Source organism: Vulpes vulpes, chromosome 13 (genome assembly GCF_048418805.1).
Source record: "Vulpes vulpes isolate BD-2025 chromosome 13, VulVul3, whole genome shotgun sequence".
NCBI lineage: Eukaryota > Metazoa > Chordata > Mammalia > Carnivora > Canidae > Vulpes > Vulpes vulpes.
In genome coordinates, this window is record NC_132792.1 from 75,145,155 (window position 1) to 75,172,055 (window position 26,901).

Sequence of the window (26,901 nt, forward strand, 5' to 3'; positions counted from 1 at the left end):
TTTGATAGGGTTTGCATTAAACGTGTAAATTGCCCTGGGTAACATTGACATTTTCACAATATTAATTCTGCCAATCCATGAGCATGGAATATTTTTCCATCTCTTTGTGTCCTCCTCAATTTCTTTCAGATGTGTTCTATAGTTTTTAGGGTATAGATCCTTTACCTCTTTGGTTAGGTTTATTCCTAGGTATCTTATGCTTTTGGGTGCAATTGTAAATGGGATTGACTCCTTAATTTCTCTTTCTTCACTCTCATTGTTAGTGTATAGAAATGCCACTGATTTCTGGGCATTGGTTTTGTATCCTGCCACACTGCCAAATTGCTGTTTGAGTTCTAGCAATCTTGGGGTGGAGCCTTTTGGGTTTTCTATGTAGAGAATCATGTCATCAGCAAAGAGGGAGAGTTTGACTTCTTCTTTGCCAATTTGAATGCCTTTAATGTCTTTTTGTTGTCTGATTGCTGAGGCGAGGACTTCCAGTACATGTCGAATAGCAGTGGTGAGAGTGGACATCCCTGTCTTGTTCCTGATCTTAGGGGAAAGGCTCCCAGTGCTTCCCCACTGAGAATGATATTTGCTGTGGGCTTTTCATAGATGGCTTTTAAGATACTGAGGAATGTTCCCTCTATCCCTACACTCTGAAGAGTTTTGATCAGGAATGGATGCTGTATTTTGTCAAATGCTTTCTCTGCATCTAATGAGAGGATCATATGGTTCTTGGTTTTTCTCTTGCTGATATGATGAATCACACTGATTGTTTTACGAGTGTTGAACTAGCCTTGCGTCCTGGGGATAAATCCTACTTGGTCATGGTGAATAATTTTCTTCATGTACTGTTGGATCCTATTGGCTAGTATCTTGTTGAGAATTTTGCATCCATGTTCATCAGAGATATTGGTCTGTAATTCTCCTTTTTGGTGGGATCTTTGTCTGGTTTTGGAATTAAGGTGATGCTGGCCTCATAGAACGAATTTGGAAGTACTCCATTTCTTTCTATCTTTCCAAACAGCTTTAGTAGAATAGGTATGATTTCTTCTTTAAACGTTTGATAGAATTCCCCTGGGAAGCCATCTGGCCCTAGACTCTTGTGTCTTGGGAGGTTTTTGATGACTGCTTCAATTTCCTCCCTGGTTATTGGCCTGTCCAGGTTTTCTATTTCTTCCTGTTCCAGTTTTGGTAGTTTGTGGCTTTCCAGGAATGCGTCCATTTCTTCTAGAATTTCCTAATTTATTGGTGTATAGCTGTTCATAATGTTTTTAAAATCGTTTGTATTTCCTTGGTGTTGGTAGTGATCTCTCCTTTCTCATTCATGATTTTATTAATTTGAGTCTTCTCTCTCTTCTTTTTAATAAGGCTGGCTAATGGTTTATGTATCTTATTAATTCTTTCAAAGAACCAAATCCTGGTTCTATTGATCTGTTCCATGGTTCTTCTGGTCTCGATTTAAAGTTCTGCTCGATCTTTATTAACTCTCCTCTTCTGCTGTGTGTAGGATCTATTTGCTGTTTTGTCTCTAGCTCCTTTAGGTATAAGGTTAGCTTTTGTATTTGAGTTCTTTCCAGTTTTTGAATGGATGCTTGTATTGTGATGTATTTCCCCCTCAGGACTGCTTTTGCTGCATCCCAAATATTTTGAACGGTTGTATCTTCATTCTCATTAGTTTCCATGAATCCTTTTAATTCTTCCTTAATATCCTAGTTGACCTTTTCATCTTTTAGCAGGATGGTCCTTAACCTCCAAGTGTTTGAGGTCCTTCCAAACTTCTTGTTGTGATTTAGTTCTAATTTCAAGGCATTATGGTCTGAGAATATGCAGGGGACTATCCTGCTCTATTGGTATCAGTTCAGACCTGATTTGTGACCCAGTATGTGGTCTATTCTGGAGAAGGTTCTATGTGCACTTGAGAAGAATGTGTATTCAGTTGAGTTTGGATGTAAAGTTCTGTAGATATCTGTTAAATCCATCTGGTCCAGTGTATCATTTAAAGCTCTCGTTTCTTTGGAGATGTTGTGCTTAGAAGACCTAGCGAGTATAGAAAGAGCTAGATTGAAGTCACCAAGTAAAAGTGTATTATTATCTAAGTATTTCTTCACTTTGGTTATTAATTGATTGATATATTTGCAGCTCCCACATTCAGGGCATATATATTGAGGATTGTTAAGTCCTCTGTTTGGATAGATCCTTTAAGTATGATATAGTGTCTCTCTTCATCTCTCACTACAGTCTTCAGGGTAAATTTTAGTTTATCTGATATAAGGATGACTACCCCTGCTTTCTTTTGAGGACCATTTTAATGGTAAATGGTTCTCCAACCTTTTATTTTCAGGCTGTAGGTGTCCTGTCTAAAATGAGTCTCTTGGAGACAGCAAATAGATGGGTCCTGCTTTTTTATCCAGTCTGAAACCCTGCGCCTTTTGATGGGGTCATTAAGCCCGTTCACGTTCAGAGTTACTATTGAAAGATAGGAGTTTAGGGTCATCATGATATCTATTCAGTCCTTGTTTTTGTGGATTTTCCCACTGAACTTCTTGTTAAGAGCCCCCCCTTACAATTTCTTGCAGAGCTGGTTTGGAGGTTACATATTCTTTCAGTTCCTGCCTGTCTTGGAAGCTCTTTATCTCTCCTTCCATTCTGAATGAGAGCCTTGCTGGATAAAGTATTCTTGGTTGCAGGTTCTTCTCATTTAGGACCCTGAATATATCCTGCCAGCCCTTTCTGGCCTGCCAGGTCTCTGTGGAGAGGTCTGCTGTTACCCTAATACTCCTCCCCATAAAAGTCAGGGATTTCTTGTCTCTTGCTGCTTTAAGGATCTTCTCTTTATCTTTGCAATTTGCAAGCTTCACTATTAAATGTCAACGTGTTGAATGGTTTTTATTGATTTTGGGGGGGGGGGATCTCTCTATTTCCTGGATCTGAATGCCTGTTTCCCTTCCCAGATTAGGAAAGTTTTCAGCTATGATTAGTTCAAATACATATTCTGGCCCTCTGTCCCTTTCTGTGCCCTCGGGAACCCCAATTAAATGTAGGTTTTTCTTCCTCAGGCTGTCATTTATTTCCCTTAGTCTATCTTCATGGTCTTTTAATTGTCTCTTTTTTCCTCAGTTTCCCTCTTTGCCATCAACTTGTCTTCTATGTCACTCACTCGTTCTTTCACCTTGTTAACCCTCCTTGTTAGGACCTCTAGTTTGGATTGCATCTCATTCAATTGATTTTTAATTTCTGCCTGATTAGATCTAAATTCTGCAGTCATGAAGTCTCTTGAGTCCTTTATGGTTTTTTCTGGAGCCACCAGGAGCTGTATAATAGTGCTTCTGAATTGGCTTTCTGACATTGAATTGTAATCCAGATTTTGTAACTCTGTGGGAGAGAGGACTGATTCTGATTCTTTCTTTTGAGGTGAGGTTTTCCTTCTAGTCATTTTGCTTAGTGCAGAGTGGCCAAAAACAAGTTGTATTGGGAAAAGGAGAAAAAGAGAGGAGAGAAAGAAGGAAAAAAAAGAAAAAAAGAAAAAAGAAAAAAGAAAGAAGAGAGAAGAAAAAGAGAGAAAATGAAAGAAAGGGAAGAAAAGGGTGGGGGAAGCAAACAGAAATCAAAAAGCGAAAAAAAAAAAAAAACCCACGGGGGAGTATCCTCTGATTCTGTGTACTTTAAGTCCCTTGACTTCCCCTGGAACTGGTCCGTCCAGCTGGTCTTCTGGGGGAGGGGCCTGCTGTGCTGATTCTCAGGTGTTAGCACTTGGGGGAGCTGCTCCGCCCCTGCCTGGTGCAGGGCTCAGTGGGGGTTGTTCACCCCGTGAGGCCCCAGGAGGAATAACCGCAGTGGCGGGGCCAGCTCTGCAGCCCTAGAGTCAGCCCCCGCAGTAGCTCCGGGTCTCTCTGTCTGCAGAGCCTGGGGGCTCCGGGGCTGGGCCGCTGATCTGCTCAGCTCTGGGCAGGAGCGTCCTCGCTGTCCTGGGCCCTCCCGGCCTCTGCCTGTCCCGGGGTGCAAGTGCCTGTTAGTGTCCCCGGGAGCCCGAGGGCATCCCCGCCCTCCTGGGTCCTGCTCCACCTCCCTGCGAGCCCCTTTCCGCGGGGAAGGTTGGTGCAGCTCCTGCTCCTCCGGGACGGGGCTCTCCTGTCCTGGGGACACTCGCCCCGGCCTCAGCCCGGCTCCTCGGGGCCCCTCCCCCTTGGAGGCCTTTTGTGTCTTTATTTCTTTTTCCCCGTCTTCCTACCTTGAAAGAACCGTGAACTGTTTTTTTTTTTTAAAGATTTTTAATTTATTTATTCATAGACACAGAGAGAGAGGCGCAGAGACACAGGCTGAGGGAGAAGCAGGCTCCATGCAGGGAGCCTGATGTGGGACTCGATCCAGGGTCTCCAGGATCACACCCCAGGCTGCAGGCGGAGCCAATCCACTGCGCCACCAGGGCTGCCCCAGAAGCTTGAACTCTTTCCAGCTGTTCTCTCTTTAAATCTCAGGCCGAACTCGTAGATTTTCAGGATGATTTGAAGGTTATCTAGGTAATTTGGTGGGGACAGGTGACTGGGGACCCTACTCTTCCGCCGTCTTGCCCCTCCTCTGGAACATTCTTATTAGAGCCTGCTCTGGTAAATTTAATGAAAAAATTACATACATCATCTAAGTTTAGAGAGAGCAGTAATAGTTACTATTCCTTCTAGAATATAAGATTTTGGATTTACTATTTTGGTGATGCGTAGGAAGAAGTTTTAGAGGATTCCACGTATGGTTATCAATTTATTAGCCAAGAAGCCAATATATATTTTTGCATTTATGTGGTTTTGAGTCTAAACACCTTTTCATTTTGTTTATCAGTTCTTTTGTAAGTGCCTACCCACATCTTTCGCCCACTTTTTAAATTGATTGCCATTTTCTTATTTATTTGCAATAATTCTTTTTACATTCTGTATATAAATTTTTAAAAATAAAGATAAATTGCAAATACCTTCTCCCACTCAGTAGCTTGCTTTTTCTACTGTCTTGTTAGTCTTTTAAATCCATAATTCTTCTGGAATTATTTATTGTATATACTATAAGGTAGAAGTCAAAACATTTTTTTTTTCAGATAGCTATCCAGTTGACTCAGGGCCATTCGTTGAAGAAACAACCCTTTTCTCAATGACATCGTTGTCAAAAATTGACCATATATGTGTGAGCCTATTTCTAGACCCAGTGGATGGAACATCTATTCTGTTTAATTGATCTATTTGTTTATGCTTGCACAGCACCCTATGTCAAGTACAATAGGTTTATGATGAACTTTGACATTCACAACTATAAAGTCTTTCAACTTTGTTGTTTTCTTCAAGATGGTTTATACTATTCTTAATTCTTTTTATTTTCATACAAATTTTAGAATTAAGTGGTTAATTTCTAAAAAAAAATTGTTCTTGGAGTTTTGTTTGAGATTGTGTTGGATCTAATATAAATTTGGGGAGAATTGAAATCTTGCAATACTGAATCTTTTATTCTATACACTTCTTATATTTCTCTATTCAGTTCTTTAATTCTCTTTAAATGTCTGTGTAAGTTTTATATATCTTTTGTTAGATTTATTCCTAAGCATTTATATTTCTGTGCATTATAAACGGTTTTATTTTAAAAATATTTTTCTAATTTTTTATTGATGGTTTACAGAAGTTCAAATAATTTTTAATGACTTGATTATATTTGCTTCTTTCTTTTAATGTTTTATCTGTAGAATCTTTTGGATTTTCTTCAAATAAAATCATGTCTGAAAATAATAATAGTTTAAGTTTTTTTCTTTTTAAATCATTATACCTTTGTTTTTTTTCTGCCAGTCATCTTAATTCAAATTCATACTTCTTGGTTCCTTTCTATAAGCCTGTGGTATTCTTCCTAATTAAAAGATATCTGTTTTTAATACCCACTATGAATATTCCACAGAAATGGAGCATATAGTTTCCTTAGGCTTAGAGATTCATAGTTTTCATTGTTTTTTCTATTTTATTCTTTTGGGAGAGTGTACTAAGAATATATATATTGCGAAACCTGCATTTTTAAATTTGTTACATGTCTTCTTGTAACTTGCATTGAGAATTTATTACTGTGGAAAATAAACTGGAAAACTGTAGATCCCAGTGTTTATTGGACAGATTTTGGGGATTCATAGTTCCCTAATTTGTTGTATTCTTTTTTTGAAATCTAAAAAAAAAAAAAAAATGACTTCTAAACCTACTTCCAGCACTGGGTCTATCATTAATGTTATCTAAATGCTGTGTTTCTCAATCATTGTTTTGAGTAAAATTTCACCATATGTTGTCATCAGAGGGAATACTGTTTCCAATTAGAATCTGAGTTTCTAAATGGAAACATTTCTCAAATACATAACCAAAATTTTCTCTCAAGTAAAAATACAGATCTTTCAAAGATATTTTAATAAAATCAAAGCCACAGATATGAAATATGGTGTTGAAAGGTATTTGGTGCATTGATAAAGTTCCCTGGAGGACTCAGGATGTTTAAAGCAACAGTTTGATTGAATAGAACAATAAATGCAGGGCTGAGTGTATTTTTTCTCTTTCTTTCTCATCTACTAGAAAAATATAGATAATAGAGCTCATTTATTTCCTTAACATTTCAGAGCTTCACAGATGGGAAAACACAACCCAGTGGAAATTATTTCTGGCAACCTTGAGAAGATATGTTAGCATTTTGTGGCATTTCTTTCAGTGACATGTAAAGCATGGCTTTCCCTCATTGCAGTGTCACAGTGAAGTGTCACAATAAAGCCAAAATAGTGTGCCCTTAGGGAAAACTAGGAAAAGGGACCATTTTCCATGCACACACAAAGGGTAATATTTATTATAAAGCCTTTCATTTTAGCTCCAAATGCTTCCTGGACCATGGCTACTTTGCAATGGAGAAATGCAGAGAATGTCAGATTTAAAGCAAATGCTATGTGTAAATATCATGTAATTTATATAAATGTAAATAATATGTAAAAAATTAGAAAGCATTTATGGACATACAAGCAGGCATAAATCTGTACAGTGTGCTTGGGAGAGTTTGTGATGTTGCATTGTCTCAGCATTAGCCTGATAATGGTGGAGTCCCAGGAGCACTGACCTGGGAGTCTGAACAGTTCTATCTTAACCTATTTTAGCCACTACCAGGACAGATGTTATCTTCTCTATCCACAACATGTGATGTAGAAATTACTTGTATCCAAGGATAAGGAATTTGGTGTTCCAAAAAATTCAATTATTTTTCCCAGATTACACAGATAATATAACTTAAGGAACTTTATACATCGAATCAAATAACAATAATTTATTTTAAGCTAAATTTGTACTTTTGATAAAATCTTACATATCCCCTTCATCCTTGCACAGTTATTATTTGGACCTAAACACTGAACTTGATTTTTACTACCATTACATGTCATCTCATTAAGTTCACTCTACTACTCCAGACTATGGACATTTGGGGGAGGGAGCTTAATTAGATTTGCAACATCATTCCCTTGCTGAAACTCAGTATCATCTCCAGATCTGATGAGTGTCCTATTTATCTGCACCTCAATCACTGGGCAAAGAGCCCTGTGACAGGCAGCTTCCTTCCAGTTAAAGAGGTGGCTGGTTGATCCAGGTCTGACTTCACCCAGGTGTTAAATACATATGGAAATTTGTTTTAATGTGGCAACACTTAGGAGAGAGCATGAGCTTTGGGGTCCAATAGCCTAGGATTCAAATATCAGCCCCACTGATTATCATATATGATTTTGAGAATGATACTTGATTTTCTTTTAAGATTTTTATTTATTTATTCATGAGAGATACAGAGAGGCACAGACACAGGCAGAGGGAGAAGCAGGCTCCATGCAGGGAGCCTGATGTGGGATTTGATCCCAGGTCTCCGGGATCATGCCCTGGGCTGAAGGCGGCGCTAAACCACTGAGCCACCCGGGCTGCCTGATATTTGTCTTTGTAAATAAACTTTGATAACAATCTTAACAAGACAAAGTTTGTAAGGGTCTTATGGGTAGTAAATGTTCAGTCTCATTCATCAAACATCAAAGAAAGAAATGACATTTTTCTGACTGACCAGTTCTTTGTTAACTAGTCATCACCAAGGTCTTATTGGTTAGTGTTCCCTGGTACTGATATCTTTGTTTTGATAAACTTTCTTGGTCTCTTTCCCAGTACGAGTGTATGTTTAAATTGGTTTTTAGAATCTACTTTTCTTCCCTGTTTAATACCTAAATGATATTTGCCAGGAGCCTCTCATCATGGTTTGAGATAATAGTTTAGTGGTCTTGTATATTTTCTGAGTATTTTTGATGGAAGTTCACTGGATTCAGAAGACTTTAACTAGTTTGGGGAACTCCTTAAACTCTCCTCACATACCTAGGAAATGTATCCTTTTTGATATATTTCTCTGTCCCTCTTCCTTCCAAGATCAGTCTTCTCCTTCACAAAGAAAACTAGCATAAGGGTAGCTCTGCTTCTTTATGCCTTCTCCCAATACATCAGAACTGCATGTTGTAGACTTTTCCTTGACAAACCAGCATATGTAGGCCATGTAAGTCTCCACTGTCTATAGTCTTCATATAAAGGCAGGTTTTTCCTCCCATAGTCATCTGGTTATATTCTCTTTTGTTCCATCTTCTATACAGAGTCACTTTAAATTTGGGCTCACCAGAGAGATTTTGCAAAGGGAAATTAGTTTATTTGGGAACTTCACTATTCTCTTCCTCAGGAGAATTTTAAATTATTCACTTTTTAATCTTTTTTGAGAGATTTCTAACCTCTAGGATTTTCTCTCCTTCCAGATTCTTTTTTTTTTTTTTCCTGGAAAGAATAGCCCTTTCTTTTCCCTATGAAGCTTTTTTAATCTACTGTTCTAAGTTCAAGAATTCTTTTTTTTTTTAAAGGATTTTGTGTATTTATTCATGAGACACACACACACACACACAGAGAGAGAAAGAGAGAGAGAGGGAGAGAGAGAGAGAGAGAGAGAGAGAGAGGCAGAGACACAGGCAGAGGGAGAAGCAGGCTCCATGCAGGGAGCCTAACGTGGGACTCGATCCCCAGTCTCCAGAATCAGGCCCTGGACTGAAGGCAGATGCTCAACCACAAAGCCACCCAGGCATCCCTGCTCCTGATGGTTAATGGAAATGATCTATTTTATTATCCAGTGTATTTATTGAATGGACTTTTATGTTCTCTTTTTAGTTTAAAAGTATTTCCATTTCATATTAAAAGTCCTGTATACTTTTTTAATGTCCATTTCATTTATAAACTTTTATTGGGATTGTATGGGCTATAGGCAGTAGCCATCAATGTGATCAAGGAAATGTGCAGTGCTCACCACTCTTAAACTAGCCTGACCCTCGATGAATGTCAATAACTTCTATGGGGATCAGGAGGCTCCATGATCAGCATCTAACATTTTCTTGTTTCATCACCCTTTCATGGAAGCCAGGTGTCCCTAAGTTCAAGAATTCTTGAACAACTATAATCAATTTTTAGGAACAGGTCACCATCTTTGCATTAATATATCCAAGAGGATAATTTAAGACCTTTGTCTGTTTGATAATATTACTGAGTATCCAATCATTTTTTTTGCATGTGATAGAGTAAGTAATATCTCAAATACTGAGTCTAAGATTCTCTAGTTTGCATTTTTGCATCTAAAGCTCTTGCATTTTTCTTCAAAGGGCATTTTAATAAATATCTCTCACAGATTCACTGTGGGCCAAACCCTCTGGTCTCCCTGGATCTTGCCAAGAGAATATTTGTCTTAACTTCAGGATCTGCATTAATTCTGAGTGAGCTCTATGTAGGAAATCTGCTTTGAAAAGGCCGCCCTCAGGAGTATTTCCAAATAAAATCATATGAGGACAGGAGTAAGGATAAACTGTTGTCCATTTTTATGAAATCCAATCTTATTTTTACTCCTTTTATTTGTTTGTTCTGTGTGCCAAATGTGTGAGAATCAGAAGACAGGATGCCAGGTAGCATCTTTTCACCTTTTTAATTGTGTGTGTGTGTGTGTGTGTGTGTGTGTGTGTGTGTGTGTGACTAGATACGGGCTGACATAATGTTCCCAGCTTGCCCCTCCTTTTATGCTTTTCTTTTTCAGGTCAAAGCTCAGGATGTGGCATCTCAAGTTTGATGTGCAACTGTGGCAGAGATAAGCAGTTTGGGTAGCAAACAACTATTTGTAAAACCTTGTGATTTACCCATACTGGACACGTGTTTTTGTGTCTGGTGGTATATTTTTCACATTAGCTGTTTCTTAGGATTAGCAAACCAGTGCAAATCTTGTTTCATCCCTCCCTGGGTATTTAATGTAGTGCCAAGCAAAGCACAGATTAACATATGCTTACTCAGGATTAAGGATGAATTTTTTTTTTTAACTCTTCTGATAGGCAGTAAAATAGAATCCACACAGTTCAGTAGATTCAATGGATGGGCTGTTTCCGTTAGTGCCAACAACTCACCCTAAACCTTTAGTCCTAGGTCCACAGGCTTTGGGTTATACTTCATGGAAATCAAATGACAAGTAGCAGTAAAGTCTCCATGTTCTTAATTTGCCTCAATCACTGCAGTGCTGCATATGATTGCTCCATGGCAAAGAAGAGGAGAGCTGCAGAGCAGGCTTTGGGCGTCCCAGTCAACAAGAGAAAATCCCTGCTAATGAAGCCCCGACACTACAGCCCGAACCTGGACTGCAGAGAAGAATGTGATGACAGGACCCAGGCGGAGGAGGAAGATGGCTTCGCAGAAGCCAGTGATCACACTGCCACAGGTAGCAAGCGGGTGTGGCACAAACTTTATCTACTTCCTGACACCAAATCCTCGGTCTTTAGGATATATAGTCCGTGTGCCGTAGAAGCAAATTCTCATTTGGAAGCAAAATCAAACATTTATTTCACTCAGCATCCATTTCCCAAGAACCAATTTTTTTTTTAAATCAGTAACTGCAGAGAGTCTAAATATAAGCTGTGGAGAGAGTCCTTGCCTGAGTTCATTTTCAAAAGCACAGAATTGGACTGTGCCTCTTTTTGAAGAAAATGAAAGATACTAAGCCTTAAAGTTAAAGAGTACCTTGACTCCCTAATAGGATGGATGTCTATCCCTGAAAGAACCCCTAAAAATGAAAGGATATATTTAAGCTTAAGGTATCTCAGGTATGACATATATAAATAAGGCATTTGATTTTTTGTTTTATAAACAGAGTGTTATTTGCCCCCCCCAAAAAAATATAATTGATAATTGCAACACAGACTAATGCAGATGGCTTGTGACCTTAATCTTTTCACCATTTTTAATATAAATGCTTATAGAAATGGACTTAGCAGAAGGGACCTGAGTTGGCACCCTAGTGTCTTGTTCAGTAGGAAAATGATGTGTTATAGAAAATGCATCACTGTGCCCATTAGTTCTGAGACAAATGATTTTCGATTACCTTTAGGCACACATTATATTTCATGAATTCGATTCTTCACTCACTCATGAAATACTGTTTGCATGCTACGTGATATGTAGTTACTACTTTGAAATTTTAGGATGTGTTTCTCCCCAGTCTACAGTTACTCCTATTAGGTTCATGGTAGTCATAGTGCCTCCAGGAGTTGGACCATCACCGACTACTTTGTGCATGAGACTGAAATTGAAGGATATGCGAAATATCTAAAAAATTTATGAAAAAAATGGAAATCAAAAGCTGGACTGATTAGAAAAATGAAATGAGCTGTACATCTATTCTATGAAATAGTTATTTTCTGAATGTGACTTTTTAAGGAATTAAAACATACTAAATAAGATGTTATTTGAAAAGAAGTATAAAGAATAAACCAAAGGCAAAGAGCTCTTAGATTATAAATATCTATTATAGACAGAATTAGAGTAACAGCAATAGGAATTACTAGAAAAGATACAAAAGCATACTCACTGACTGAACACAAATGTCAGAGCCCAACCATTAGATCTTCAGTAATCTTGGCTTGCAAGTAAGTTGAGATTCTGTAGTGAAAACAAAGTTGTATGCTGATTTGACAGTGTTTAAGCAAATGTCCTGGCTTTTCTGAATTTACCATATGGCTTAAAGCTTATCTGTAAATTATAATCATCCTTGACTGTTTTTGTTTCCTTGAGCTGGTCATTTTTGTGGATTTATGAAAATTGCAGTTTGAATATAGTATTAGGGAAGGTCCTTGAATTGATGTGGTTAGGCTTGAGGCATAATTCATCTGGTTGACATTAATTCACCAGGTATTTTTTTATATGGGCATCTTTTTACACCAACACATTCTTGTAATGCCTTAAGGACAAGGACTGTATCTGTCCACTGGACCTCCTGCCTTTTTTTTTTTTTTTTGGACCTCCTGCCTTTTATGTTAGTCGTGTGATGATCGTAGATGCTTAATATCAACCAAGAAAATATACTGTCAAGATGTACTCAGTGAAACATTCAGTTACAAACACTGATGGACATCTATTTGCAGGTTCACAAATGTTATCTATTTTTATATTTAGCCCTGGAAGCACTGCTAATAATGAATATGCTGAAATTATAGTGGTAGTGGCCATTATTTTTGAATTCTTAATATATTCCAGGCACATAAATTATATCATTTAATCCACCCAACAATGACATGAGGTATGCATGATTATGGTCCCAATTTTACAGATGAGATCATTGAAGACCAAAGAGATTTAATGCTTAAGGTAATGCAGCTTGTAGGTGTTGAAAAGAAGATAATTAGGACACAATTGAAGGATAAGCAAAATAATTATTTCCCAGCTAACCGTGCTCCATAATCCAATCATCCATGCTCTGACTACCTTTAGAAAGTAGATAGGGCAGTTGAATTCATTTAATGGCAAAACTATGTCTCATACCCTTAAGTAGCTGTTTTTCAAAGAGCTGCAGGTGGGTATTAATGGTGATAGAAGAGAAAGTAGACAAAAACACACAGATAACACCTTCTTCACTGGGGCAAACAGAATACAAGCTTGCAAAGTACTAGCAGAAGGTAGGACAAGCTCAGGCTTTCCCAACACAGACAAGGAAAAGACGGGTTACCGAGAAGTGAGATTAGCCAAATGTATGGAGTCCCTCCTCAGTTTCTAGGCTCATGCTCTTGACTCAGGGATATCTGTCACAATTATAGGAACTCTAGGGGCTGAGATGATCATTTTAACGCATCTCTCAACAAAACACAAGTAAGGGATAAGCCACACTGGTTTTAGAACTTTGAAAGATAAATTCATTTTTTCTAGTGCTTTTATTCCCAGCAAGATTTACATATTCAAGAGACCTGGAAAACTAGTTTGTCTATACAAGTAATTTTGATAGTTTCAGAAGCAGAACTAAAATCCAATTGTAATAAAATCCAGTTATATTAAAGGAGTCAAACTCAAAACTTGTGATTTTCAGAGGAATTTTTGAAGTTGTTTTGAGCAGAACAGCTGATACATAATGTGGGAATCCATTAGCATATACTTTCTAGGATTACCAGACCCCTTGGAGTAGAGACTTCGGTTTTAAGCAAATAAATAAATATGAACTTTTTCATATCCAGCAAAAACATTTATTATTTTACTCTATGTTATAGAAGGTGTCATCCAGCTCCAGCCTCTTCTCCTGGTCCACACTTTGAAATGTTTTCAGGAGGAGGAAGGGGTGTGCTAGGTAAACTCCAACTCTGACTGCTCCAGGGGAGTGTGCCTTAGGAATTGTCTGACCTACACTGTTGTACTGAGAAAGCCAAGGTGTGGTTACCTGTTAGTTTTTGTCTTGTTATTGCTGTTTATTCATTTTTGCATATTTTATTTATAATTTAAGAGTCATTGATTTTGATTGAAAGTCAACTGACAATTGCATTTTAGTATCTTTTTATAATTTCACTCTTGAAAGTATCTGAACTTGGGAAAATAATAGACTATTATTAGTATTCTGAACCGTTTCTTCTAAGGGTTGCTGTGTTTTGTAAACATCAGTAGAGACATATGACCTTCCTGGGCTGTGGAATCTGGGATAGCTTTGTGCAGAAGGATGGGCATAGGGTCAGGAAACCTTGGCCCTGGGTCTGGATCTCAGCCCCTCCACCCCCACCCCCTCCACCACTGGCTAGCTGTGATCTTGATCTCCTAGCCCTTTAGGAAATAGTTTCCCTTCTATAAAATGGAGTAGAAAGTCTCTTTCTTGTTGTTACTGTAAAGATTAAGTGCAGTAAGGAATACCATGCCAGGAACATAACAGTTTATTGTTCTAGGATGTCACTGGATCTTCCTCATTTAAAAGATGAGGACCCAGGACTCAAGAGATGCAGGCCTGCCCCAAGGTCACACAGGCAGGTGTTGCTGGGTCAGCAGCTCAGCACCAGTCTCTGGACCTCAAAATCATAGAGGTTTTCCCTCCATGTTGTGCATTGTGCATTGAAACTCCAGTTTCTGAAGGTAATTACCTTCAGAATAGCAATTCCATAGCATATGTGACGTGGGTGCTAAACTGGTTCAGTCTCTTTCACACTGGGGACTGTGCCTGTTCTCAGGGATCAGTTTCATCTTATTTGTGTGGAGGGTCCCGGTCCCATGTATTCTCTGCTGTTACTGTCATCTGAAGTTGTATCTGGGGAAGGGAGAAGACAGCCATCATTTACTGAACACCTGTTGTGTGGCACCTGCTTTGTGCGTGTTCCCATGTAGACTCTGCAGTGTGCCTATCTGTGAGTGAGGACATGGGGTTCAGAAAGGTCAAGGATGCCTTGAGGTTTGCACAGACTTGAGCTTACAAGCCCAGAATCAAAACCAGGTTAGTTATTTCACTGACAAAGGTATGTCAGTGAATGAATCACTGGGCCACCGATGAAAATAAAAACACACTAATGTAAAAAGGTAGGCAGCCCATTACAAAGCAAAGAGAAAAAAGAACCTCGTCACAGATCTGTCAGGTTCAAAAGCTAACTCAACTTTTTTTTTTTTTTTTTTTTAATAATGATAGTGAAAGCCAGAGAGGGGTGGGTGTATGGAAAGTTGGTTTGCAAATTTGTGGAACATCCCTGGAAACCATCGCGTGTGATACACGTAGGCACCTCTATCGGCAGGACTCCTCTCTTTCTGAAGAATAATTAATAAATATTTTCTTTTAGCATATAACAAACAGTTGAACCAAACAATTATGTAAACTGGAAATGACCCAAAATGCTAGCAGTTGGCAGCAGCACAGTGAAACGCATTGTCGTGCACATGTGCGTTTTTGTCACTCCCGCCTCTCTGGTGATCTGCACTTAATAGGAATATTTTAAACTATGTAGCTAAGCAACAGAGGTAATTGTTGCTTTCTAGAGCTTTTGTTAGCACTCTAACACAGCCCAAATATGCATAATTAGGTATAATGTCTATAAATCATTATTGTACACATGTGGGTAGTTAAGTGGAGTGAGAGAATAGTTCAATGAATTGAGCATATTCACTGAAAATGCTTTTTATTTGTTTTCTGTAGTTCATAATACTTTAAAATTATCATAACCCTTTACACTTTCTCCTAATAGCCAACTGTGATATTGAGAAAAACTTCATTTGCATTTTAGACTATGTTTAATATATTATTTAAACCTGGAATTCCTCTGATATGAATTCAGAAGGGAATCGACCATCCTATCAAATATGATGTGCTTGTTTATCCAGCTTATTTTCTAGGAAGTAAAATGTTAAATTTTTCAGTTTATGTTGAATAGATCCCAACAAAAGACTGCACCCTATAATCAGCATTATTTAAAGGGGCTAGTGTTGTGACTAAATTCTTCCCTTCATCCAAAAATGCTTTTAGTTACTATGGCAATATTTACTTGATCCTGGCAGTCCAGTGTTGATTTAGGGAGATAATTACCAGAAAGGAAGATGATGGAGATGTATTTTTGAGTGTCCTTGTCAGAGACAATGTTTATAAAAAATTAAATGAGACTAAAAAAGGCACATTGTCTTCTGCACAGACACCCTCTCCTGCAGCCATCACATGGGATGGCTGTCCTTTTCTTCCCTCCAAAGATGTTTATTAGCACAGAATGCACTTCACTTGTGTCTTTCACAGTCTTTAAGGGGCTTATTATTTTGTGTTGCCCATCCCCCACTCAGCCTTCAGAGACACAGAAATGGTCCTGCTTCTTCTTTCTTCTCTCTCTCTCTCCCTCTCTCCATTTTTTTTTTTTTTTTAGTCTTAGTGAATATCAGGGGACCATTCCTTAGTTGTCTGCTGCATTTCACAGCCGCGTGTGTTCTGGGTGTCTCGCTCCCCATACTACCTTGTATGCTAAACCAGGAGTAGGTCAACTAGCAAAGCTGCACCCTTAATTGTTGTGTTTGCATTGGGACAGGCTTGGGTAGGCTATCACTATATATATATCTGTGTGTGTGTATTATATATATATAACATATATATATAATTCACACACTTTTATGTGGGTATATGCATATGCATGTATACATATACACACACACACACATATACATACGTATGTATACATATGACTATATACACACATACGATCACTCACTGCAGCTGGGCCACTGCCAAGAGTAACAAGGTTAACACTAACAACTGGATTGAGACAACAGAGATCCAGTGGACTGTCCTGGACAGACTAGCGTATGGAGACCTGTTCATAGTCATAGGGCTCTTTGACTGTCAAGACTTCAGTAGGCCCACCACTGAAAACAATTAATTAATGTTCCATGTACTCCAACCATCTCCATCTCTCATCTCATTGCCCTCTTACACAAATGCATGCCAGTACCAGGCCTGAAAATATGTCACTATTTAAAATATTTGATCATGCTGGGGCGCCTGCATGGCTCAGTCAGTGAAGCGTCCAACTCTTGATTTTAGCTCAGGGTCATGAGATCAAGCCCTGTGTCAGGCTCTGCACTCAGCACAGAGTCTGCTGGAGATTCTCTCCTTCTGCCTTCCCCGCCCTCCCTTCTCTCTCTCAAATAAATAAATAAATAAATAAATAAATAAATAAATAAATCATCCTTTTAAAATAAAGATATTTGATCATGCTAAATCTCCCATTTACTTGCATTTCCCTTGGCATGGAATTTCTATGTGACAGTTGTGAAAGTGAACAGGAAGCCTTGGAAGCTTCATAACTCTTTTAGTTATCATCTGCATGTGGATGTATTTTGTCTTTTAGCTAACATTCCACAAAATCTGAAAGTATGTGCGAGAAACTGTGGAGGTAGAGAACATAAACCAAATAAGCTTTGAAAATACATTGCCATGCTAGCAGAGAAATCTGATGAATGTTTCCTTTATAATGTGCAGTATTATGCATATTTGATTTCCTTCTGGTTGGCTAGGATTTGCAAATATGAGAGGTACAGTAACAACAATTTCACAATCAGCATTCTGTTATTGTTAGGTATCTATTTCAGCACTCTGGAAACAATTAGCTCTTAATATGCTGAAAAGCCTACTAGCTCACTTCTTTAAATGCAATTCTCTGATATTGAGGTCTGTTTTGTTTTGTTTCATTTTAAGAAGATATATATTTTTTCCTTCGGTGTTTATAAAATTGATAGAGCCCACATATTTGCATATTGTACTTATTGTATACGTATATCTATATCAACCCATCTCTCATCTACATATTGGTGCAATTTTCATAAAATATTTTTTACTTTTTTTTTAATTACTGGCTTTCTTTTTCTATAGAGGAAATCATGATAAAACCTATGGATGAGAACCTTCATTCGACTGCACAAGAAAACTCCAATGGGAAGGAAGACAGATATGGCTGCTATCAAGAGCTCGTGGTCAAATCTTTAATGCACTTGGGAAAATTTGAAAAAAATGTATCTGTTCAGACCATAAGTGAGAATTTAAATGACAGTGGCATCCAGTCTCTAAAAGCAGAGGGTGATGAAGCTGATGAGTGCTTTTTGATTCATTCTGATGATGGAAAAGAAAAAATTGATGATTCCCAGCTTCAGTTCTGCTCCTCAGATGACAGTGAAAGTAACTCTGAAAGTGCAGAGAATGGTTGGGACAGTGGCTCCAACTTCTCAGAAGAAACCAAACCACACAGGGTCCCAAAGTATATTTTAGTGGATAATAGGAAAGACCTATTGGAAGTTCCTGAAATAAAAACTGAAGGTGACAAGTTTATCTCTTGTGAAAACATGTGTGATTCTGAGACCGAAAGGAGAGACCCACAGAATGCACACGTGGAACCTCTGGATGGCAAAGCCCAGCTCTCTTTCTCTGGGATGGAGGAAGAGAATAATGAGTGTCTGGCAGCTATGACAGAAGAGTCTGTTGACCTGGAGAAAGCGAAGGGGAACTTGAGTTTGCTGGAGCAGGCAATTGCTCTCCAGGCGGAGCGAGGTTGTGTTTTCCATAACACCTACAAAGAGTTGGACAGGTTTCTACTGGAACACCTTGCTGGGGAACGGAGGCAAACCAAAGTTATTGACATGGGTGGAAGACAAATCTTTAACAATAAACGTAAGGCGCATTTTTTGCATTTATTTTAGGAATAAAATTGCTTTAAGGGTTGGAAGAAAAATTAGTAAGATTTGATTACCCCTTCCAGATAGCTTTTGACAACTTGATGCAATTTAAAAACCAGTTCATATTATAAAATAAACAATTTCTTTTTTTCTCTGCTGTCTAGATTACTCCCAGATCAAGCTTGGTCAGTTTTGCAATGATTTTACACACAAAATAAGAATCGTTGCCTCTTTTTCTCTTAATTTGACAACTTTTAAAAAATATATACTACTTGTACAATACTATATTGGACATGTTAGAAGTACATTTTTACTTTTTGGATTTTAAACCATTTTGTCGATCAAATCAATTCTAGAAATTTAATTTTTCCTTCCTACTTTCTTTATGGGATCATCTAGCACCTTTGGAGCTTCAAAATAATGGCAAGCTACTGGCAAGTCAGACAGGATGCTCTGAACCCTCTTAGGATAAAACTGGAGGTTACTGCTTTAATAACCCTATGCTTTTACCAGGTTTGTAACTCAAGGCCACAAATATGTGGGCCAAATATGAATGAGAAGAATAAATGTGCTTGGAGGAGACCTGAAAACTGTTCCTCAACTTTAAGGAAATTATGTCTCATCTCCCATAAAGCTACTCCCCCCACTCCTCCACCCTGAGTCTTGCACCAGATGGACCTGGTGATAATTCCCAAATGGTGGTTCTCAAGTACCTAGAAGGCTTAAGATTGGTATTTCCCAGGTCTTATCATACTTACTGCTCCAGAACTTGCATTTTTTAAGTGTGTTTTTTAGATGTTTCTTGGGTGCCTCAAAGTCTTAAAGAACCATAGAATTAGGAATATCTTAGAGAAAATCAAGGTCATGGCCCCTAGGAGCTTGCAAGGATAATATGTGAGTTATGGTTTGGATGATCTGCTTGCTGAGATTTATGCAGAAATGAATTGTATATTTTGTCATCTTGAGTCTATTTTAGTACTCGCCTGCAATCTCGTCAATTATTATCTTGCAGCTCAGAACTGGGAAAATAAACAAACGAAAAATAAATAAAATAATGTCACATAGTGAGAAGCAAGATAGTAATATTATACAAACTTACTGCCAGGGTTGGGTATGGGACAGAATATCAATTAACAATGTGTGGTTTGGGACAGGACCCACTACCAGCTTTGCGCACTCCACTAATATGCAACTTGCTGAACTTACCTGTGTGCATGTTTTTTTTTATTTTTTCTTAGGGACTACAGAATCAAAAACGTAGATAAAATTGAATCCCAAAAGGTCATAATTTGCCATCTACTATATTTCATTCATTCTAAGATATACTGTTTTCTCATTTTGAAATCTCTGAAATTAGAAGTGTGTGCCATACTTTAATTTTCAATATTTTTTTTCTTTCTTACTAACACCCAAAATGATGTTGCATGATTCAACCGATGATATCTTCCAGCCAATGAAATTCGGTGTTTGGAGAGATTTTTTTGTGCCATAGCTTAAAATATTTGACAATCCTTTGGCCATTTTTATAGAACTTAACAAGTTTTGTTTTCAAAAACTAAGAAGGCAATAGAATCTGTGTTTGTAAACATGGGTCATATAAGATTTAGAGAATTATTAAGGACTCTGGCTAATTCAACAGTATATCCTATTGTGGGAAGCATGATCCTGCCTTGGGGTGTTCAAAGCCTATGCAAGAAGATGCAGATCAGACTAGTATCAAACAGAGGGAAAAAGAGGTAAAGCCCATAATGCATGGGAACTATAGGGTACATCTAGAGGATACTTGCAGAGTCCAAATTAGATATTGACTTTCCTGTTCTTTATTCTAGATGTGGGAGCCAGTGGCTTAAGAGATGCTTCTTCCTCTGGTGTGCGTTCCATGTTCTTAGGCCAATACTCGTACCAACTGACATTCATGCTCTCCACAATACCTTCCTAATTTCCCATATACCTTGGGCATGCGACCCCACTGTTAAAGGACAGAGGACTAGCATTTTAAAATACCATTTTACCCTAGCCTTCAATGAGTCAGCAATTCTAAAATTAAAATTGCTACTAAGCATTTAGTGAGACTTTAGGTCGCAATGTGTATAGAGTCACCGTAGAATTTACTGTACAGGCTAAGACACTTTCAGAGTGAAGAGGAGGGCTATGAACAGCCACATGAGTATATCAGGTATGAATAAGGCAGTCCCAGGCAAACAGGGATGTAAGGTCACCAGAGTATAAGGTCACCCTCATTATGCAGCATTCAGCAAAGAAAACAAAAGGAGAAGAGCCGGGCCTAAGAGTCACCTGAGAGCTCAAGCTCTGGCTTCTTATCATGCAAACAGGTTCTGCCCCACAGAGCATTTCATGGCATCTGTTTCACCCAGCAGAGGAGGCTTGCAGACAAACGTGCATGATGGACTGTCAGTGGACCACACCTGGTCAGGTGCCAGCCCTGCCTTATCTCCCACACCCTCTCTGGCTTCCTATAGACAAATAATGTGGCAAGGAGGGGAAATGCGCGGCGCCAAACCTTTCAATGTGGTTTAGAAATGTGGCCTCATCTGGACCAGGTCCAAGGAAGGAAGGGCATCAAAATCCACATTGCTTCTCCTCCTTTCTAATTCTCTCTCCTATACAGTGTCAACCCCCCTTAGTGTCACCTCAGTCAAACTTCAAGGATTTTTGACTCTCCATCAACCGATATTATAGGCCTAAAACAACTTCAAATTTGGCAACATTTTTGGATTAAGTAAAATATGTATCCACAAAATCATAGAATAAGTAAAAACTCTTATATGCCTCTTTGTTTCTTGCAAAAGGCAGAGAACAGTCTCAACACTATGGCATTTAAATCCTGTGTCTCATGAAACGTAAGTGTCTGCCACTCAAGGCATCCCAATCTTTGAGCTGTTCACTTATCACATACAATTTCCAGTTTTCTCATGCTGACCACCCCCTCCCAGGCAGAGTGTGCATAACTTGAAGGATCCTCGGCTCCTCCCCCTTCACTGAAAGCATGCCCCCAAATAATTGCATTACATACAACCTGCTGTGCCCATCTGCTCAGGACCATTTATAATCCAACAACTAGGGTGGCACGATATCACAGAGGCATGTCTACTCATCGCAATAGCCCTGGAGACGGCTGTCGCATCCGCGACATTGCTCTTCTCTCAGTACCATGCTTGGAGCAGGAGCATATGATATGGGGCCTCCACAGCCTCACGCTGCAGGACTCTGCCCCCTATTCCATTGCCGGCAGCTTTCCTATGGCAGGAGCACACAGATTATTTATTTTCACTCTCAGCATCAAGTAGATTCATTATTCATGATACTTCGTGCTCTGAGAAGCCTGCAGCCAGCCTCCATTCCACGCTGGTCCTTTCTCTGAGGCTCCCACTCCCATTGTGATTCTGGTTCCTCTGACCATTAGGAATGCTGAGTGACGAGCTTGTCCCAGTGATTTCCACCTAGCTGGGTATATCATTCCATGCCCTAGTTAGGGGGTGATTTGGGTTCCAAAAAATGCATTTCTGTTTTAAGTTTACCTACTATCTGAGTCATGAATATGGAAATGTCTACAGAAGGCCTCTCCTATGTTAGCTCCAACCCCATCAATATTCATGATAATCCTCAATTATTTTACGTATTTATATAGCCTTTTATCTAACCCTCACCAAAATATGCACAGGAAGATTAAAACCCCCAGCTCATCCTCCACCCTCCCGCTCTAGGCCAGTGCCCCATGGCAGCCTGACAAGTGGTGTTACCAGGTTTCCCTTCTCTCTGACTGGTGGAACCTGTGGTCCCTTCCCCATGTCCCAATGTGCTTGGCGGTACCGACCACTCAAGGCTGCCTCCACTCTGTGTTTCCATTCTGCCTAAAATATTTCCTTGCCAGGCTGTCTTCCTATTGCCTGAGTTTTCAGTTTCTGCATTCAGAGTAAAATGAAAGCTTCTTCTCAATAGCTGCTCCATATTGATCCGAAGTAGCAAAGCGCTGGGGTTGGGGATCTTGGGCATGGCACAAGACAGCATTGTTGACTCCCCTTCCTGACTCTGGCCAAAGCAGGCCCTGCACGTGCATGGGAGCAGCTACCTAGACCTGTGACCTTAGGGCCACGTGAGGCCGGGGATTCACAGGGCTAAGAACAAAGCAGCCCTTCTCGAATATGGTGGCTTCTTTGTTTTATCTTTTTTTTTTTTTTTTTTGAGACTCTTTTCAGAGATAGTTTTGGGTTGAATATATTCTTTCTTCTTTCTCACTTTTTTTTTTTTTCCCTTTCGGGTGCATCCTCTGCCTCTGGAGTAGGATTCATTTTTCACATTGAGACTGTAACTATAATATGTGACATGACAACTTAAAACCATCTCTGTATTTTAACACTCCCTTGCCCTGTGTCAGCCTTTGCTTAGAAAACCAAGAAAATCGAAAACATTTTTTATGCTTCCACAGGTCTTAGTTGAGGGTCTTATTCAAGGCAATGTGAGAAGAATGTCTATGATGTAAAAACTGAGTGAAGTGAGAATGTCACTCTGCAAGGCCACTCTAGTGAATGGGGAGGGAAAGAAGAGCCAAATGAATCTCTTGATTTAATTTCTTTCTAGATTCACCGAGGCCCGAAAAGAGGGAGACCAAGTGCCCTATCCCTGGGTGCGATGGCACGGGACATGTGACAGGACTCTACCCCCACCACCGCAGCCTTTCGGGGTGCCCCCACAAAGTGCGGGTTCCCCTGGAAAGTGAGTACTAGTTATCCCTAAAACAAGTAGGCTTCCTCTTATTTGTGCCACAACATCACAATATTATCCTCTTTCTCCTCCAGTGTGGAATTCGGAGTGGAAATATAAAGTTTCTTTCCGTGTCAAGGCAATTTCCATCTAGCTGGGTGTTTAAAATAAGTTTATTAATAGAAAACTTGGGGTGCAGTTAGGCCAATAGATCAGGAGACAACTGACATTGAAAAGACTGTTACAGTTCCTGAGAGGACGCTGCATGGCACACCAGGGTGATCAGGGTGGAGGGGAGGAGGGGAACTTATGGTTTCTGTGGGAAGGAGCAGAGTAAGCAGACTTAGGACTGGCTAGTTTTAGTTCTCTCAGTTCGCTGTGAGGCTTTGTCCATTGGTTTCTGATACCTGGCAGGTGGGGAGAGTGTGAGTGTGAGTCTAATAAAGGAGGCAGTTGGGTGTAGACTCATAATTGGTTGTTTTATCTTTAAAAGCTCTTTGAAGGGGCAGTCTTTCCAGGGTTTGCAAGGCCCCAGATGCCAAAGCATCACAAGACAGAAAGTAAAAGGCATGATTAATATATTAATTAATATATTAATATTAATACCGTCCTTTCTCACCCAGAGGTATGGCTGCCTTAAGCCCACGATCAGTCTTAGCCTCAGTTCATCATCTAAATATAAGAAGTGCATCCCGGGGGCACCCACTCAGTAGGTTTAGCATCCAACTGTTGATCCCAGCTCAGGTCTTGGTCTCAAGGTTGTGAGTTCAAACTCCAAGCTGGGCTCCATGCTGAGCATGGGGCTTTCTTAAAAAAGAGAGAAGAAGAAGTGCATCACATCACCAGTGCCCCCTGACCCCCTATCTTCCCATTCCTTGTAGGAACTTGTGATGCCTGTCACGTCTCCCCAGGGCATCCTGCAGTAGCAAAGAGCTCTGAGCAACAGCAAACATTGGTTGGCTTCTCTACCCTCAGCTCTGCTGTGAGCTAGGAAACTGGAGAAGGAAAGGGCTGCCTTCCAAGTTTTGAAGTCTCGATGTGCTACATCCTCTACTTTTTTAACCTTATTGAAACACCTTTGGGTCATACAAACTACAGTGGTGGGAACGCCTCAACATCATTCTTCTCAAAAGCGCGGTTTTGCAAATCAGTGAATCTAATCTGTTCAGCACTGTCCCAGAAGATTAGCAGTTCCTCAGATTGATTACCTGGTTGTTTACCCAGCCATGCTCTTTCACCAATAACTGAATGGCAATGGGAAGTGGGGAGTGGGGAGCAATGGACACGAATCAAAGTAATATCCCCTAGAAAATAAAGAAGACTCTATTCAGGAGTTCACACCTCAGGAAAAGATAGAAGGAACTACTTGACAATGTTCTCCATCCACTCTTCCACGGAAAAGCACGTCACTATAAGAGGAAGGGTATAAGCCTCTCAGTTTAAGTTAAATAGAAACAGAATAGTCTTACTTAAGTCTAGCATTGATCATGACATGAAGTTTAGAGAAACCAAATCTTGAACAAGCTCGCTGAATTTAATTTTTGAAGTTCTTAAGTACTCATTTATTTCAACCCAGATATCTGTGGGAGGAAGAATGGTAGATTATATAACCAAATTAATTTGCATGTAAAGTGGAGAAGTCAGTTTGTTAGTGTGTTGTATACTTATAGCCTATTATTCCTTTCTTTTTGCGATATTTTGTGCTTAGTTCTTGCCATGCACGAAAATGTACTCAAGTGTCCCACCCCCGGATGCACCGGAAGAGGGCACGTGAACAGCAACCGCAACACCCACAGGAGGTAATTGTGATGGGAGGCTCATCTTTCAACTTACAAGAAGAAGTGAGAGAAACTTTCCACCAAGAAAATAAGGAACTAACAATGTGTTATCAAAATCTCTGGATCACTATTGAATGTTACCACTTGAAAGAGAGATGAAATATTTACAGTGTGTGCAGAGTGAAAAAAAAAAACAAAAAAACACAATTTACTTTCCTAGAAATTTTTATTTAGCAGCCAATTATGCAAACAAAAAATGTTCTATTTGAAGACTAGAGTTATATATTCATATAGTCATAGAAATAGAACATGTTCTTTTTTTGCTCTGGAACCTCACCATAGCTCTTTTGACATTGAAGAGAGTTGCGTAGGGTTTATCTTGGATCCCATCCAGTAAGCATTAACGAGGTACCAAAAGGGCTTCCATCTACTGTGGTTCTGACTATAAGCCGGTAGGAAGGCAAACATAATTTCATCTCATGGAGATTCATTACATTGAGCTTACTGCTCACTTAAAACACATACATACAAATGCACTTACATACAAATGTATTGTGTGTGTGTAAATATTTTTGGAAAAAATGCCTATTGTTTTATGTGTACTTTATACTATATCTATTATGTGCTCACGAGATCCTATGTGACTCATAAGCATATTGCCAGAAAACCTCGTGTTCTATATTTTAAATTTAAATTGATTTAAAATTAAGTCCCTAACACTTTTCTAAAGATCTTAAGATAAATCATGGAATTATCATGCTAACATCTCTAATGGGGCACATTGCAATTGGAGTGAGTTCATTCTACTTAAAACGTTATGGAGTTTCAGAATAATTCCCGCATATCATTTTCCGATCTTAAAAATGAGTTTCTAATCCATCACTTCTGAGATGGGATTGAGGGGCAAATGTTGACACAGTAGTTTGCAAAACCCTTTTGGGATCTATTGGTATGAGAAAGGTGCTAAGTGAACTACTAATATGACTTAACATTCAGTGTGTGCCAAGTATGCTGTGAGGTACATGCCAAAGCAAATTATTTTATCTTTTTAACTCAAGTCCTCCCTTTTTATTTTTTAAAACAGTCTTTCTGGTTGTCCAATTGCTGCAGCTGAAAAATTGGCAATGTCCCAGGACAAAAATCAGCTTGATTCTCCCAAAACCGGGCAGTGTCCTGACCAGATTCACAGGTATGACCCTCCCTTGGCATTCCATGCCATGCTCCTTACACCAGAGGGTCTGGCTCCCCTCCTGGGCCAGTTCACTATGGTCCGACCTTTGTTCTCAACTACCAGTTATGGATTTGAGAGGCTGGTCCAGTTAATCATTCTCTCACTTAAATGAACTGCTAGACCCTGCGGACGTATAACATGAAATTAATCTGTATATAAAGGTAACATAATGTGGATGAATCTCAAAGAAATAAAGTATATAACACATATTAATCAAAATTCCATGTCACTAAATGCAACCCATCCCACTAGTCAGGTAAGCTCTCCCTATGATTGATTAATCTTTCTGCCTGCAGAAAATGTCTTAATAAATCACTCACACCCACCCAAAATATGTGATGGTATATGTTCGTTCTTCAGTTCCAGCTATACATATAATTTCTTTAAAACATTCATTCCGTGAATTGGTAAGTATTAATGAAATATCTCCTATTGGCCCCGAGTACTTCATAATCTCCAGCAGTTTGGATGACCTTACTCATGCTTAAATAATAAACTACATGTGATGACACAATGTGATGCTATGCATTTATTAATAAAAAAATCATACATGTAGGAAAAGTGATTTAAGAACTGAAATAGGTGACCAGATCTTCACTGTTACTGAGACACTGAAATGCAACATACTTATTAGGAGTATTTTCAAGATATGGTTTTCCTAAATATTTGCTCTTATACATTTAAT

The 26,901-nt window shown here is 39.1% G+C and overlaps 1 protein-coding gene across 9 annotated transcripts in view; it reads left to right on the forward strand.

Annotated features, from left to right (window-relative positions):
- Positions 1–26,901, forward strand: part of ST18 (ST18 C2H2C-type zinc finger transcription factor) — a 290,499-nt gene that overhangs the window by 213,468 nt on the left and 50,130 nt on the right. For 7 of the 9 annotated variants that reach the window (XM_072734747.1, XM_072734745.1, XM_026011271.2 and 4 more), the window contains 5 exons: positions 10,577–10,776; positions 17,689–18,480; positions 23,085–23,219; positions 24,916–25,006; positions 26,070–26,174. In XM_072734747.1, the coding sequence (XP_072590848.1) occupies positions 10,577–10,776; positions 17,689–18,480; positions 23,085–23,219; positions 24,916–25,006; positions 26,070–26,174 (1,323 nt within the window). Of the gene's footprint in view, positions 1–10,066; positions 10,172–10,576; positions 10,777–17,688; positions 18,481–23,084; positions 23,220–24,915; positions 25,007–26,069; positions 26,175–26,901 lie in introns of those variants that run through there. The other 2 variants (XM_072734748.1, XM_072734752.1) reach the window with 1 other exon arrangement.